The sequence below is a fragment of the Pimephales promelas genome, chromosome 25 (genome assembly GCF_988280905.1).
Source record: "Pimephales promelas chromosome 25, fPimPro1.hap1.1, whole genome shotgun sequence".
In the NCBI taxonomy this organism is placed as follows: domain Eukaryota; kingdom Metazoa; phylum Chordata; class Actinopteri; order Cypriniformes; family Leuciscidae; genus Pimephales; species Pimephales promelas.
This window is the reverse complement of record NC_142793.1, coordinates 19348646-19365977: the sequence shown is the minus strand read 5'-3', so window position 1 is coordinate 19365977 and position 17332 is coordinate 19348646. Positions and strand designations below refer to the sequence as shown.

The window sequence follows — 17332 nt, the reverse complement described above, 5'->3', positions numbered from 1 at the left end:
GCGCTGCTGTATGGAAATTGTAGTTTCACGCGCGAGGATGTTAACCGTGAGAATTATGAATAATTAGCTTGTCTATATTATACAATAACCCAAATAACACTGTTCAAATCATCTTAACTTAGGTTGCACGCTGTTTACGGTGTAGAATAACACGTATATTCCTAGCTGTTTGTTACAACAGAACTGATGTAAAAAGCATTAGGCCTACAACTAACTTTGCTGGTTATAGATAGATAGATAGATAGATAGATAGATAGATAGATAGATAGATAGATAGATAGATAGATAGATAGATAGATAGATAGATAGATAGATAGATAGATAGATAGATAGATAGATAGATAGATAGATAGATAGATAGATAGATAGATAGATAGATAGATAGATAGATAGATAGATAGATAGATAGATAGATAGATATTTTTTTTTTATTTTATTTAGTTTTGCTTTAAGCATATCCATGCCCTCATGAAATGCATTAATGTAATTCATTCTCAATACAATGACTTCTCAATATTCAAAATACATTAATAACGTCTCTAACATCTCTAAGCCTCTAAGCACTGTGAAAACAAGCGGATTTGAGGCATTCTAGTTAGATCACAAACGTTTTTACGTGCTTCGGAGAACCAAGAAAGTGGAAAAAATCGAGTCATACATGTGCTTCTCGAAGAAAAATGCAGAAAATAAGCATGCCAGTCTTTTTTTTTTCTCAGGGTATGACTCATTGGTGTGACAGAGCGACTGAATTAATGTGACTGGCGTTCGTGCCGACCAATAGAATCGCAGCGACTGCTCAGCGGGGGCGGGACAATATGAGTCCTCGTGGCCAATAAGGAACAACCTTCATTCATAAAACAGTGTGGGGGGTGATCGTTGGACGCGTGGGTTTGGAGGTTTCGTAACCCTGACTGAAACAGAAAAAACAGTTCTGAATCACAACCAATGAAATTATTTGAATGGAGGTTGCCGTAATGTTTGTCCAATCGCTTCTCTCGCGGAATAGTTTTGGGTCCCACCCCATTGAAACAGGCAACCGAATGAATGAGAATGGGCTCTTTGTGATTGACGCGCACGGTGGCCAATAAACGGTAAGTTTCGATTGACGGACGCGAGTTTCGACCAATCGACAATGGACGTGGGCTCGCATGGGCGGCGATGGAGTATGTGGGAGGTGTGCACTTAAATCTGGATAGACTAGTATGTTAGAGGAGTTGTAGGGGTGTGATGCCACAACCTGCTTATAAAGCGGCACACACGTTGAAGCTTTTAAAGCAGTGCATAACGACTGATTTTGCAGGTCATCCACCACCACGTACAGCCAGCCGTAGACATGGAGTCGTTTACCGTGGTGGAGACGCTACAGCCTGCAGTCAGAGCGATCTTCTGGGTCGGCGCACTCACCACGGCCTCGCTGACTCTGTGGCTGTTGTACTTGGTCATCACTGGCTTTAGGATATGGGTGCTGGGAAACGGGGATTTGATCTCTCCCAAATTGGGAAAATGGGCAGGTAAGTTGAACGACATGCTTTGGGACTGAGCGCCTGAACTGGCAGGACATGGGTGGGATAAATGTAGTGCGCATTTGGCGCAGCCTTAAACTAAATAAAGCTCAACTTCATGGATTTGGGGGGAGGGAACTAATAATTGTAACTTTTTTGCGCATCTGATTTAATTTATCACGTTATTGTGATCGTTTACGAAGGGAGGAATACCACTCACGTACATTTATAATTCTAAAGGAAAGATTGAATCAGCAGACTAATTGAGGCATTAGTATTTTATGCGTATGGTCAATGGAGGCGCCATACATTCATATATTATGCGCAGAAAGCATGTCACTATGAGTCATTCAGGTGTTTCAGTCTGACATATTTCTTTTTTTTTTTACAAGCTTGCTCTAAATATATTCGGTCAATACCTCCAATTAGACAAGTTTATTGTCACAACAATATTTTTAAATAAAATATTTTATTTCAAACGCATAGTTAATATTCAACCAGATGTTTCGCTTACAATCAATTTATTTTATTAAATTTTAGTTTTTCCTCAATCGTATATGCCTGGCCTGACCCAGTTATCCAGTTTTCCCGTTTTCCCGGCTGCGCGTGCCAGTGTTTGTCCCGACAAACGCTCGTTTCCACAGTGCTTTCGTGGGTAAAATGCGGTTTAGTCTTCCACTTGATGTCTTTTTTTGGCCGCATTTGTCTTCATCATCTCCTCACTTGGGCACTGAGGTTGGTTTTTGGCAACATGACGCAGTTTAAAACGCCAATCTTAATTATAATGCGGGTCCATACCACGTGCGGCATGTGAGGGGAGACTTGTGGTGATGCTCAAATTTTAAAAAAAGCCTTGAGGTTCAGCGCGAAGATTTTCTCCAGACACTGTAATCGCACTTTCAATAATGTTACTTCAAAACTCATCACACTATGGAAGATTTTGAAATGGCTCATCATGCCATAGTCTTTCACTGCTTAGTATGTTGTCTATTTAGGCAGCAGGTGCACCAGCACTCAACGCCCCTAACGGTCGACTCTGTTATTACACATTCAGAGCGAATTGATGGTCAGAGTGTGCTGAATCTGATTCTGGAGAAAATTGTTTATTTATTTATTTTTATCGAATGACATTAGCTCATATCTTTATTTTTCAAGTACCACTTGTCCGCAGGTTTTAACCTAAAAGCCTTAAGATTTGGGATTTTTTTTTCTTGCCTGTCAATAAAATGTTCCTGTGCTACTTCCCTCCAAAAATAAGCCATTTTTTATTTTGTGTAAAAGTCAGCCTGTTTAGTTTTTACTGATTTTTTTTTTTTTTTTAACTGTTTGATAACCGATATGCAGAACCAATGACATCACATGTGAGCAATGTGGTTTTCAGTTGAATGTAGGTTAAAGGTAAGTGACCAAACTTACCGGATTTAGAGCCAATTTTCGATAAACATGAAAAAGTGAGAAAGTAATCCGAAAATAATACTCAAACCAATTATAACTAATTTTTTCCTGTATAGAAACAATAAATTGTGGAAGGTGACATTGATTTTCATGTTAAATTGGTAACACTTTACAATAGTAGTTTCATTAGTTAGCTACTTAAACTAAGATTTAACAACTTGATTGTTAAAAAGATGGCATTTATATTAATCTTAATTTTTAACATTTATTGATGCATTTAATGTTAACCAATACAACATTTGATTTTAATAGTTAGCTCTGTGAACTAACATGAACAAAGTATATTTCATTAGCTAACATAAACACGGATTAATAACTACTGCCGAATTGCTCTTTGTTGGTTAACTAAGGTTAATGAATGAGACCTTATTGGTAACTGTTACTATTAAATTCATGTACTGATTTTACTTTAATTTTACTTTATTTTACACTCATGGTGTAAACATGTTTCAGAATTCAAATAACTTTTTATGCATTACATTTAGTTTGCTTGTGATTTTGCACTGTAAAATATATTTCTGCTTTAACTTAAAGATACTTGGTTGCCTTATAACTGAGTTAATTGAAATTAAAAAAATATGTAATACAATGTAGAGATTGGTTAAATCAACAGAAACTCAAATTATGTTGGCTGAGTTTTTTTTTTTTTTAATGTTTTTTAGACAAAAACTGCAGAAAGTTTAGACAAAAGAAACAAATGTGTGATTACAAATCATAAATGTTTTACCGTGTGGGGGGGGGGCAAACTGCTTTAATGTCATGGACATTTCACAATAAAAAAAATTGGCTTCAGTTTCATTTTAATTTCTCGTTTGTCTTGATTGGAGTGAAATACATACACATTTCCTCGGCAGGTTATATACGGTAAGAATCACCTCTCTGCTCGCTTTGCCACACCAACTATTTCCCTTCTGTAAGTGTGCTGTCAAAAATGAGGCTGATGAATGGCACTCCCTGAAACCCAAAAAAACAGGGTACCAGTCGGACTTGTTTCGATTAACGTGCGCTCTTTAGAGGTGGCAGATGGGGAAAACGAGTTCCTCTCCCTGTCAGTCCAGACGCACAGGTCTTGTCGCATTGAGCAAGAGTGCTCTTCCAGATCTCGAAAATCTTTCCACGTCGGTTTGAGTGTAAAAGCTGCTTCTTTGACGCGTTTGCAGTCTCCCCGCCTCCTCTTTTGAAAAGTGCATTATCTTACAGACTTGTCTTTGCATGTTGACTATGATGACACACAATGTCAAAAATGATGAATTTTTGAAGATCTTATGTGCAGAGTAGCTTGAAGGTGAGTCATGAAGTGGAATGTATGAAAAAGGCCCTGTGGTGTTCCTGTAGAAAAACAAGGCATTCCTGGCCTGAGACGCTTACGGGAGACTCCTGGTGTCTGTCTTAGGAACTGCACCGGCATGGTTGCAAGCCTGTGGTTTAGTTATTGTGCATGATGTTCTTGTAGGATTGGATTTTTTTTTTCCCACTTTTTTTAATAATCAGACTTCGCTTCTCTATATTTCTCTCAGTATTGTTAAGTTATACTATTACAGAGGAAACCCAGACCACATTCTTTTATAAGGAATACCAGATGTGTTTTATAACTGCTAAAGCTTAAAATATTTATTTTTTGTTACACAATAAGCATCTGAGATTCGTCAGGTAGGAATCTGATGCTTTCCTAGTTGAATCTCATGCCCCAAAATCATAATAAAATTAATATTTTGCTCAAAGTATTTATTTTAGATTAAGATTTTTCTTGCATTATGACTACAAATATGAACATTTTACCCCAATTTTCAAAGAATAATTAAAAAACAATTATTGGTGATTGTTGTCCTCATATTAATTTAATTATTTTAACCCAATATAAAGGCAATACAAATAGTACCACATTTAAATCAATGTCAGATTTAATTTTATGTACACTGTGTGTGCTTTAAAAAAGCTGGGCTGTTTCAACACCTGTTTGAAAAAAAAATTATAAATTTAAATATATGTATGTATGTGTATATATATATATATATATATATATATATATATATATATATATATATATATATATAACAGGTGTTCTAACAGCCCAGCTTTTTTTAAGTTTAAAATTTATATATATATATATATATATATATAGGCCACCTAAATTACATTAAGAAGCCTCATTTAATCTAAGGACTGTAAAATTATTGGACTGTAAGAGTCTTGTTATTTTTAGGTTTGACTGGTGCATTGTACTGTGTGAACAAGGTAGGTTGGCCTTTCTCTCAGCTGAGTTGTGATGCTGACCGAGCAGTGCAAGGAAGCCAAAATTAGAGCTTCACCCCCCCCCCCCCCCCCCTTTCCCCATCTCTCTTGTCCTCCAGTGGCTCACTTCATCCTTTCTTAGAACACTGAATGTGTTTGAAAATCTGAGTTATGTAATAGAGCTGCAGTCATTCATGTGGATGGGGGCAATTGTCACACAAACTTGCTTTGACATTCAAATCAAGGGTTTTTCAGTTCAAAATCCGGGCCTTTCTCGGTTCCGTTGCAACTTACCAGCTTGTTCTAGTAATATCCTCAAGGTTTCTTTTCTTGCTTACTGTATATGCACAAGTTTGTGAATAGCAACATTAGCCCATTCATGTTAGCTAAATGGGACGATGTGAATGAAACGTGCTCATGTGAGTGAATGTCGGCTGCGCAACTTGTGAATGTGTGAGCCCTTGTGCGGCGTGAATGATGACAGCGTGTGACTGTTCTTTGAAGAGGTGGGGGTCTTCAAAGAGAACGCTGCCGTTCATGTGACTAACACGCTTGTTGCCACGTGCCGGAGCCGAGGATGCTGGGTAAAATTGCCCCCCCCCCCCCCCCCACCACCACCTCTCTGTCTAAGCCTATCTCCATCCTCCATCTCTTGCTCATCCCCTCAGTAAGAACCCCAAACCCCCCCTCCAGAATCTGTTTGTTCGCCCTCTGCGGACCCCCACCCTCCCTTTTTCTCTTCTGTCACGACTCTGCTCCATTTATTTATTTATTTCCTGGAAAAGGAAATCTTCCATCTGCCGTTTAACACTTACAATTCGCATCCCATTCCGCCCTGCTATTGTGAGCAGCGTGTAGCAGACGTTTATTTGGATCTCTTTGGCTAAAATTGATAATTTCCACACGCTTTCATTTTTAATTGACACGCTTTCCTAAAGACGCTAATTTCATACAGTACTTTGACATTAGTTTTCCGTGTTACGTTTGCACACATTTAATGCATCTCTTCCCTAGAAGAAAACATCGACCTCTGCACTGGCGTCCAAAAATAAACCAGGTCTATGTTTAGATGTTTTGAATTATTTCTGCCCTTTTCTGTTCTAATTATTATTATTTTTTGTTGCGAGGGGAACTATTGATTTTTCACTTCTTTTTGTGTTGGCTTTTTGCTGCTATTTCTGATATTGCACCCTCTCACCCCCACAATGTTTTTTTTTTTTCCCTTCAATCCACCTTTATCCGTGTATAGATGCTATTCTGGGTGCTGAACTGCTCTGGTGTGTAGTTTTTTTTTTTTTCCTGCTGGCCATGTGACTGGTTTGTGCTATTTAAAGCTGGATGCTGCTTTGGGGGGAGTGGGCGGAGGTGTTATCATTCTGCAGTGCTACTGAGCCAAGAACAAGAACAGTTCATTCATTGAGAGAGAGAGAGAGAGTGATGCGACAGATTGCATACAGTAGCGGTCTGAATGTGGATGGCAGAATCCCCCCTCATCCCTCATTTTAATTGAGCTACACTAGCTTCTGATGGCCCCTGTTATTAAAAGTACACCTAAAAATGAAATTGACTCAACCCTAAAGTTGTTCCAAACCTGTATGAGTTTTTCATTTGTTGAACACAATGTTATTTTAAAGAATGTTGGTAACCAGATAATAATGTGGAAGTCAATGGGTGCCGTTCACAAAATTCTCTAAAATGTCTTCTTTTGTGTTCAACAGAAGAAAGAATCTCATATTTATAATTGGTAAATAACAATTTTCATTTTTGGGTGAACTATCCCTTTAAGCAGGGTTTTCGTTCACGATTGTCCTCTCTCTATCTCTGTTCCATGAGAGCCGGTCAGCTTTTGCTTTTTTTTTCTTTTTTCTCCGTACCGAAGGCTCTACAATAAGCTGGGTTGCTGGGGGATGCAGAGAGAGAGAGAGATTGAGGGTGAGCGGGCAGCATCTTGTTGGTATTCAAGTGCTGCGGCTGTTCCAGACGAGGCAGCTATTTTTACTCACTCGGCTGCTTTTTTTAGCTCTGGAATATAGAGTCGGAGGAGGGCCAGTGCGCCTCCGTATTTCTGAACGTACTGTTCGTGAATGTACCTGAGCACGACTGCTCGTGCTATCTCTCTCTTGCAAAGGGAGCTGCATCTGGGCCTGTTTTTAATCATTTGTGTCATGCTTTTGTGTAGCATCTTGCTAATACTGTTTACCCTACACTCTCAGGTTCTTCATATAACCATTGATGCCAATAAAACAACATTTAAAACTCCTGGAACCTTTCTATTGTACAAACAGTTCATTAAAGTGGAAAGGGGTTTTTAGATTATTGAAATGGTCTTTTTTCACTGAAAGGCTCATTGGGAACGCTAAAATGGTGTTCTCTGCAAAAACAAACTTTTGAAACCTTTAGACTTGAGGTTTTGATGGGCAGCAGTCTGTTTATGATTGGTCTTCTGCATTAAATTATCCTCCGAATGGTCCCTATGCTAATTAGAGCCAGACCAATTTATCGGCAGACCGATATTATCGGCTGATATTAGGCATTTTCCAAACTATCGGTATCGGCAGTTATTATGGCCGATAAGTTAATATTTTAAAAATAAAAACGGATGAAATACGCTTCAACCAATTCATGAGTGTTGGAGTTGTATAGTTTACACCAGAGGGTACTCTACACCGTACCTGTTGGCAACACTCGTGTATAACGCGCCACACATCCTGAAATCTGCTGATCCAGGTTGCAGGTAGCTTATAAGGCAATGTAGGGACTAATTATTTTATTTATCAGAATTTTAATATATTTTGATGTTCTGTTGTGACAACAATAATGCATTATTATATTATTTTAGTTAAAACTCATAAATAACTACAAATGTTAGGGAAACCGTTAATGTTTTGTTGCGTGTTTCGGGTAAAAAATAAATAAAGAATATCGGCCGATATATCGGAATTTAACACCAACAAATATTTGTATCGGTATTGGCCTTCAAAATCTTTTATCGGTCTGGCTCTAATACTAATATGTTGATTTTGTGTACATTTTTAATCATATGATTTTTTTTTTTGTGTGTGTGATCAAGCATGTGCTCGCCACCTACGCATCTAACCCATTCGTTGCCTGGAATTCTGGGAATTGTCCCCAAGCGCTCCTCACTCTGTGTTTAGTGTGTGAATTCCTTACATTTGGGGAAAATGTTAAACGCCTATAGCTGATCTTTTGTGGAATGTGTTCCGATATGTGGCTTTTTTTTTTTTTTTTTTTTTTGGGTGACGTTTGCTTTTTAAATTAAATTTTATGTCTTGGTGAAGAATTTACAATTTGTTCTGACTTGTTATTTTTTTCAATTTCTTAAGTCATATTCTCGCAAGCTCTTGCGATTTTTGTTAAAAAAGATGTAATTCAAAACCTGAATTACTTTGTTCTGCAAAACACTAATAAAACCAGTTTTGGTGGCCATTGACCTCCATTGTATGGGCAAAAAAAAAAGAGAAGACATTACTCATATCATCTTGTGTTCCACAAGAAAACCAGGCGGGTTAGAAAAAACATGATGGTGAGTAAATGACAGAAATGTCATTTTGGGCTGAACTATCTCTTTAATGTAATTCGTCCCCATTGAGACAAACATGAGCTTCATTCTTGGGCTGAATTTTGAAAAGGAGCTTGTGAATCACCTTCTTTTGTTCCATCTCTCTTTCGATCCAGTGCTCTCTCTCCCGTTGTCGTGCTCTCTCACTTTCTACCCACATCTGACTTTGCGCAGTCTCCCTCTGGTTTCTATTTTTAGCAGCCCCCAGGATCCCTCCTCACCCCTCCTGTGCTGTCGTGCTCTACAGACGTCATAACCCCCCGTTCTCTCCCCCACAGCCCTGTTCTTGCCAATGACCACTGCCCATGCCACACTTTGATCAGCATCACACATTTTGTCTTATTGCTTGCTTTTTGTGTTTCCATGTGTGTTTTGTAAAAGAAGAGCATTATGGGACATTGAGATACTCTTAGTTATATCAGTAATATTTAATTGCGTAGGCATTTAACGCATAATCGTAAATGTGAAGGGTGTCATTTCTGTGCTGCTAGTATCAGAAAATGAAATGTCAAAAAATATGACCGTTTTCAAACATCTGTCCGTATGTATAGATAAAGCACAGATTGCCCCACCCCCCTACTCATTGATTGGTTGAGGCAGTGTTGTTGTTCGGAATTATGAAATGACAATTGTTTTGAAAAGGCTTTAGAGTCGGTGTTTATGCTTTGAGAAAATCAAATGGCTTTCTTGGTGTTTTTTTTTTTTATATCAAGCTGTAATATGAAAAAGCATTTTAACAATTTTGATAAGATCTAATTAAAAGCAACAACAAAAGTAACCAGTTTCCTGAACGCTGTTCTTGTCTGCCATTGGTCAAACAGATATCTCCCCAGACAGCAACATGGCCGACAAACCATGTGGTCCGGATCTGGTCCGACACTATTTATGTCTGGGCGCCCCAAACCTACGCCATTGGTTGACTCAGTGTTACCATGTTGGGTTTGTTAGTATTAGTGTATAGTAACAACAGCGTAATATTTCGATGTTGTTGGTCAACTTTCTAAGTCAACTTGGAAATGGCCAATAGTTCGCTTTATATCTGAGTTTTTTTGGGGTTTTTTTTAAACGTTAAAGAATTGTTTTGAAAATGTTAGTCGGAAATCAACCTAAAAATGGAGACGTTGAACAATCTTGCATATGAAGCTCAAATATAGGAAGTGTTTTGAACCTATCAGTACCTGTTTACCCTGAATGACCCTTTATTTTAAAATAAAAGTTTATTTTTGGTTAAAAAAACTACACAAACTGATCCTGTCTATTTCTTTCTACTTTGTCTAGTTGTGACGGGAGCCACGGATGGGATTGGGAAATCCTATGCGGAGGAGGTAAGGGTTTCTCTTCTTATTTATCTCTTCGCTCCACGGAAAGCACAGTGACTCATCACAAGACAGAGGTTTCACTCTGAGGCCAAGAGAAGGAGGGTGACTAGAAGACTACTGGTGGAAAAAGACCTGTTACCTCATAACTCGTACCGTTTTTCAAGTCACTGCTCACTCCAAAGCTAACGTCTTTGGCTTTTTCATTACGGTTAAAAGTAATTGGAGTGATCCGCCATTTGTGCAAAATGTGAAAGCATGACCGCTTTCAAACAGGTTTCCCTTCAGACAATAGACTCATGTGTCATTGGTCAAACAGCTAGCCCCACCCCAAAACACGCCATTGGTTGAGCCACGGTTGCCGTGCCGTTCAGAATTCTCGTGGATTTCTGGACGTGGATTTACTTGCGGTACAGTTAACGAAAGTATTGTAATGTTTGAATCGAATGTCATAACAAATGTCAGTATATCGGGAATATTTTAAAACGAGCGGTTCATTCATAAATCAGTAAGATCTTACCTTCATGCTGTGGAAATATAAACCAGAACAGAACGAGCTCTGCAAACTTCTTTCTAACTTGCTTATTTGTTTTTACATAGTTTAAAAAATTCTATTCACGTTTGATGTTTTGCTGTAAATATTACATTTGTCAAGCTCATTGTCTCTCAAACATTTTATTGTATTGTAATATTTGAAGAGTTCAGATGCAAAAGCCTCTAAGTGGCATTTGAAATTTTCTTCTAGAATGATCATTTTTATCAAGCTCGTATATTTAAGTTCAGTAATTTCACTTAAATGGCAATGAAGATTACCTATGAATTGTCATTTAAGTGAAATTACTGAACTTAAATATACAAGCTTGATAAAAATGATCATTCTAGAAGAAAATTTCAAATGGCACTTAGAGGCTTTTGCATCTGAACTCTTCATTTCTACTTCTCTGAGGAAAAAAGTATTCAGTTGATACCCTTGAAAAGATTTAGTTTAGTCAGGAAAAACAGTCTTGAATATCCTGTCTAGTTTCTCCACTTTTTGCCCAGAAAATAGTCAAAGAATCTGACATGGATCACTTTTAGGAGTTTTCATGGCAGTTATTAGCAAAAATGCTTTGGCGTAAATTAGATGATTGAATCTCTCTTTCTCTTAGCTTGCTCGACGAGGGTTCTCCATGATGCTCATCAGCCGTTCCCAGGAGAAGCTCGACGACGTGGCAAAGTCTCTCGGTCAGTGTTTGGCCATCTGTGTGTATATGTGTTGGCAAACTGCAGTGCTCATCTCTGTGAATGACAGACAGTCCTCCTGATGTTAATGAAACGGGCTTTATTTTTATCCCTGGCCTGAGAGGCAGGGTGGGGGCCTGGTTCGGTGGCTCGGTGCAGAGCTGATGCAGCCTGGCAGGAGTGCACAGTCAAAGGTCCACGCAAGCTCCAGGGGTCATGCACCGCACTTCTCAGAATAAGGCCGAACCACTGTTTGCCTTTCCTGCTCTAATAAATGTGAATTACTTGGATGTTAGATCAGTGCTCACATGATGTACATATAGCATGAAGGTCCTTCCATCTGTCCCGACTAAGTGCTAAATGACCAAATTTAGACCAGTCGGATGTGTGGAGCATGACTCGTTTCCTCCTGTACTGTTCTCATTCATTTGAGGCTTTTGGTGTGAAAGCAGTTTCCTCTTCAATCTCTTTATATGCAATGAGCCAAACCGAGTTTTTACAATACAGTCTGAATCTAACACAATACTTAATTGTTGTTTTAGCTTTTTTTAATTTAATGTTTATTTTATTATAGATTTATTTCAGTTACTGAAAAGGATTATTAGTAGTTTTAGTTAACAAGAACACTGAATTTTTAAATATTGTATAGTATATTTATTATGAATTTCCCCATATCTTCTCAAAGTGTTCAAGGTATTTGTCTTTTTTTTTTTTTATAACTTTCAATTTTTTTTCATCCATTTTCTTTTAGTATGAATGAATCATGAATGTCTGTGAGATTGTGAATAGGAGTTGTCTTGTACTTATTTGGCCCCAATGTGTGTACTGAATATGCACAATGCCTTGGTAGTCTTACAGTCATGATCAGCTCTGGAAAGGACTCATTTAAGCTCTATGCTGATGCAGTTTTTAAAATGTTTTAACTATAAAACGTTATTAAAATCAACTTTAAATCTAGCACTTAACTGCTGAGGTTAGAAGGCTGAAAAACCCAGTACCACAGTCATGCTAGCAACACACAGAAATGGCTAGTCACAAACCGGGATGTACTTTGCCAAACCTAACATTTCCATTGATCACCCTCCATTTAGGGTGTTATAAGTCGCAGATAGCAGTATCCCACAAGCCCCTAGGACAAAAGTCTTTGGAGCTCATTTGTGCTCGTGTTCTTAAAATAACCCTTCGATATACATAAATGCTTCTCGCTGCGAGACCTGAGAGGAATTTTCCTCTCATAACTCAGTGGAACAGTGTTTAGACAAATGAGCCTTTGGACAATAAATTCTAATTGCTGCAGGCACACCAAACAAGCAGAGGAGGGGGGGAGATGTAGGAAGTTCCTCAGACAGCTTTTTCTTGGTACGCAGCGCCCCATGCTGGCCAGAGATCTGTGTTTTGGTGCAATGGGCAAAGTCCCAGAGAAGTTATTTTTAGAACAGCAGCAATAGCAGGGATGCCTGATCTTGGACCGTGTTCTCCAATGCCAATATTAGGTCTGCAGCTGGAATGATGACATGTTTGTTTGGGGGTTTTTTTGGTGGAGGGAGGGCTACAGCCAAAAAAAAAAAAAGGCTTTGCGTCTTTTTCTCTGCGTTTAATGTCTTTTTTGTGTGTGATTATAGAAAGCACATATAAGGTGGAAACAAAAACCATCGCAGTGGACTACAGTCAGGCTGATATTTATCCTAAAATCGAGAAGGGTCTTGCTGGACTGGAGATTGGAATCCTCGGTAAGTTAAAGAAAATTCTCTCTAAGCAGAGCCTTGAACGTAACACGAACCTCTTGTCAGAAAGCTAACGCGCACTAAAGTTTCATTCACGATTCCCTGTCTGTGTTTGAATCCTCTTTTATTTGCCTTCATCCTCTCAGAAGGAGTTTTTTTTTTTTTAAACCTGAAATCGTGATTGAGTTTTATATATCTCATTCCTGATGCTTTATCGCCACACAGTGGTCATTCTTGGAACGTTTCAGATACACAGTTGCATTCAACCACATCTAATCTTTTATTTTTGTCTCTTGATCCATAGTTAACAATGTGGGAATCTCCTATACATACCCTGAATTCTTCCTCCACATCCCTGATTTGGAAAACGTGAGTAACTACTTCTGAGGAGGTTTACATATTAGTAGCCACATTACTGTGAAGAAATTCACCCTTTCATTTCCGTTTACAGTTCATCACCACCATGATCAATGTCAACATCACCTCAGTGTGCCAAGTAAGTAGACAAACACATTGTGCTGCATGAATTAAAAATTTCATATTGGAATTTTTAAAATGAAGAAAGTACTGCAACATGACCACTTTGATGTACTCCTGTTGTACCTGTTTTCTCTCTCTCGCTGATCTCCACCAACGCGGTGTTCACCACCCACACAATCTTTCTCTCTCTCTCGAATGAAATATTAGCATTACAGATTTTTAATGTCATTTTGGATTTTTTTTTTTTTTTTTTGCCAGATGACTCGTTTGGTTCTGCCCAGGATGGAGGCAAGGTGAGTCCTGATGTTTAATTTGCGCTGGAATTCCTAACACGCCCGCTGACACTAAAAGGGAATTCAGTGCAGCTTTTTCAAAACAGGGTTTTTCCTCCTGAGTGTCCCCCCCCCAAACCACTGAAAAGCAACAATGCACTAATCCGATTGGCTACTCTGAAGTCACATGCAACTCTGGGGCCAATAACCGAGATGGGCACATTTTTTACAAATAGGTCCAACCCTCTGCACTCCCCAGCACTCTGCTGCAGGGGTACTGCATGAGAACTGGTGCCATGGCAACACGCATGGCGACCATCATTAGGCGTGTGTTGATGTGAGGGCTGTTTTCAGGTTTCCACAGCTGGAAATAATACTTTATTTGATGTCAGTGTCAAACGTGATCGGTTGAAATAGTTGTTGTTTTTTATCCATTGCAGAGCTAAAGGTGTCATCCTAAATATCTCCTCTGCCAGTGGCATGTTCCCCCTTCCACTGCTGACTATCTACTCCTCCACCAAGGCAAGTTACCTCACAGGAAAAATCAGTGCTTTTCAGAAAGAAATAAAATCTTTTTTTTATATGGAACACTCTGAAGTTAATTTGTTCATTACAATGTTAGTGGTATTGTATGTATTAGTTTTGGTCGACAATGTATATTTAATAGTTTGTGCACATTTTTTTTTCTATTTTTACATTTAGATTACCTTTTCCATCATCTAACGCTCACTTAAAGTGAATCTTTTAAAAACATTAAATTAATAACACTATTAATTTGCAAATCTGAGTATAAAATATAAGTGAGTATACATTTTTTTTCATACTGTACATTATAATGTGATGATGCTTAAATTCAGAAATTGATTTAAATGTAGTTTTTTTTTTTGTTTTGTTTTTTGAGAATGATTTTTACTCGTCATCTTTCTACAGGCTTTTGTGGACTACTTCTCTCGTGGACTTCATGCAGAGTACAAGAGCAAAGGGATCATCATCCAGGTGAGAACTGTCATTAAATGCTACTTCTGTAATGTGCAATTTTACAGAGCAAAATATTATTAAGTGGAGGGAAAAGTAGGGCTAATATTTATATATAGGAAATTACATTTTTATATGTTCAATGTTTTGTTGTACAGCACTTTGGTGCAACTGTTGCTTTTAAAGGGATACTCCACTTTTTTTGGAAGAGTTCAACCAAGTTAAACCTAGAGTTAAACAGTCGAGTTTTACCGTTTTCGAATCCATTTAGCCGATTTTCTGATTTTTAGAAGACTATCAGTAACCAGACAGTTTCTGGTCTCATTGACTTCCATAGTATATATTTTTTCCTAGTATGGAAGTCAATGAGACTAGAAACTGTCTGGTTATTGATATTCTTCTAAATATCAAAAAATCCGCTGAAATGTTTCGAAAATGGTAAAACTCGACTGTTTAACTCTAGGGGAGTTGTAAAACGAGTCTATTTCCAAAAAAAAGTGAAATAGAAATAATTCTTGACTCGACTTGATGCATACATGGCCTATATAGCCTATTAAACTGAAAAAAAAATGTCTGAAAGTGTTCATGAATAACAAACCTCTCTGTCCCTGCCGCAGAGTGTGCTGCCTTTCTTTGTGGCTACCAAGATGACGAGGATCAGGAAACCAACCCTAGACAAGCCCACCCCAGAACGCTACGTGGCTGCTGAACTGAACACCGTGGGACTGCAGGACCAGACCAACGGCTATTTCCCTCACGCCGTCATGGTACGACTGCCTGAACGCCTCGCCTCAAATCATTCATTGAAATGAGTTCAAGTTGCGGATTTAACTTTATTAAAACTTTGTTTTATTCGCAAATGTTTAATGCGATAATTCCAATTTTTTTCATTCAGTGAGTCGATGAGAACATCATCACTTTCTGATAAACTTCTGCTAAATATCACTAAGATAAATGGACGTTGCAACAGTAGGAGAAGCCACTGTATATAATAATTTACGTATATAATAAATGACTTGCGCTTCAGAGCGCGCAGACGAAACTCGCTTGCTTTCAGAGGCGGATACCTGCTGTTTAGGAATGCAGTTGTGTAAGAAAGTTATGGGAGGAAATTATACCGATAGATTTTGCTCAGGCATTTCAGAACAACCAAAACAGCGTTTCATATGCTGTGCAAAAAGATCAGTCCACTGATTTGTCATTCTGCCATCCCATCAAAGTCACGTCTTTTTTTGATGTGCATCAAATACATTTTTTGGTTAATGTGCATTTCGCAGTTTCCATCCAGCTTCTTTTAATGCGATATCCCAAATACAGATTGAAACAGGTGGATGGAAACCTACCTGTTAAGCAAGTTTGTCACGCTAACCTTGTTTCTTAACTTTGTGTCCCGCAGGGCTGGGTGATTGCTGTCTTGGCCCCCATCCAGCTGGTCATCTGCCTGGGCCTGCGCTTGAACAAGTCCCAGCGCGGAGGATACCTCAGGAGGAGAAAGCTGCGATAGGTCGAGGACCTTCTATGATGGAAACCAAACAGGACAAGATGTTTTATAGAATATATATGTGCTGAGATTTGAGATTCATTTTGGATCTCACGTCTTTGAAGTGCTTCCTCTTATAATACACAATCGTTTTTTTTTGTTTTTTTTTTTATATATATAAATATCTGGACATGCTCATGTCCCATAATGACTTGTTGCTGAAATGGGAGGACCAATCTTTCTTTATAGGGTAAACTAAGTATTACATTTTGGAGGTGGGTTTTGTGACCACTGCTGTTGTAAGCAGGGGCGTATTTATATGGTGGTGGTGTTTTCTATTTATTTAATTACTAATTATAGATTTATATTTCCTTTTATCTTGGATAATATACTTGCACTCTTCTTGATAACTGCCAAAAAACTTGTTTGCAATCATACCTTGTAGTGATAAATGGGTGCTGTCCTTTCTTATCATTAATTTATCATATTTAGCAAATCAATGGTGGCTAATTTTTGAATCCTGTACTGTATCGATATAAAACCAAAGGTCCGATTTAAGTGTTTTTGTATATTGGCCTTTTCAGGCTGGAAGTTTACCTGTCAGTTTTGGTTTATTGAAACCTTGTGCCTTTTTTTATAGAACATGAAACTTGGTCACGATTATTGAAAGGAGATCTAATGCACGTTTACATTATTTTCTCTGCTGAAGACTTTAAGGTGTGGTGGAATGTCACCAGTTTGTCTTGGGTTTCATCCAAAGATGGATTTGAGGATTACCTCAATAGCTTGGATCTCTGTATGATTGTTTATGGACAAGTGCCAGTCAAGTTGAAACATCCAGGTGGTTGATCCTCATTAGTCGCCCCTGGTTTAACTTGAATGTTCTCATTCCAGAAGTGTCGAAGAGTGGAACACAATGAGCTGCTTTACTGATGCATGACACTCTGAAGTGCTTGTTTGTTAATAAAAATGACTTTTCTGTAATGATGTTGTATTTGTCTTTTATATATATATATATATATATATATATATATATATATACATTTTATAAAAATGGTAAGGCCTTAATTATTATATTTCTATTAATGTCTGTAC

At 38.2% G+C, this 17332-nt stretch overlaps 1 protein-coding gene across 1 annotated transcript; it reads left to right on the top strand.

Moving 5' to 3' along the window:
- Positions 1 to 1192: 1192 nt before the first annotated feature.
- Positions 1193 to 17221, top strand: hsd17b12a (hydroxysteroid (17-beta) dehydrogenase 12a). Its single transcript, XM_039658112.2, has 11 exons — positions 1193 to 1511; positions 10048 to 10094; positions 11234 to 11309; positions 12929 to 13036; positions 13335 to 13399; positions 13482 to 13526; positions 13769 to 13803; positions 14223 to 14304; positions 14713 to 14778; positions 15375 to 15524; positions 16154 to 17221. Exons 1-11 carry the CDS (start codon positions 1334 to 1336, stop codon positions 16259 to 16261), a joined length of 960 nt encoding a protein of 319 aa, XP_039514046.1. The 5' UTR covers positions 1193 to 1333; the 3' UTR covers positions 16262 to 17221.
- The last annotated feature ends 111 nt before the right edge of the window (positions 17222 to 17332 follow it).

Coding starts and splice junctions, on each gene's coding strand:
- hsd17b12a (XM_039658112.2), top strand. CDS start 1,334: ATGGAGTCGTTTACCGTGGTGGAGACGCTACAGCCTGCAGTCAGAGCG. Junction 13,400..13,481: donor ACATCCCTGATTTGGAAAAC/GTGAGTAACTAC, acceptor TTCCGTTTACAG/TTCATCACCACCATGATCAA. Junction 13,804..14,222: donor CTGCCCAGGATGGAGGCAAG/GTGAGTCCTGAT, acceptor TATCCATTGCAG/AGCTAAAGGTGTCATCCTAA.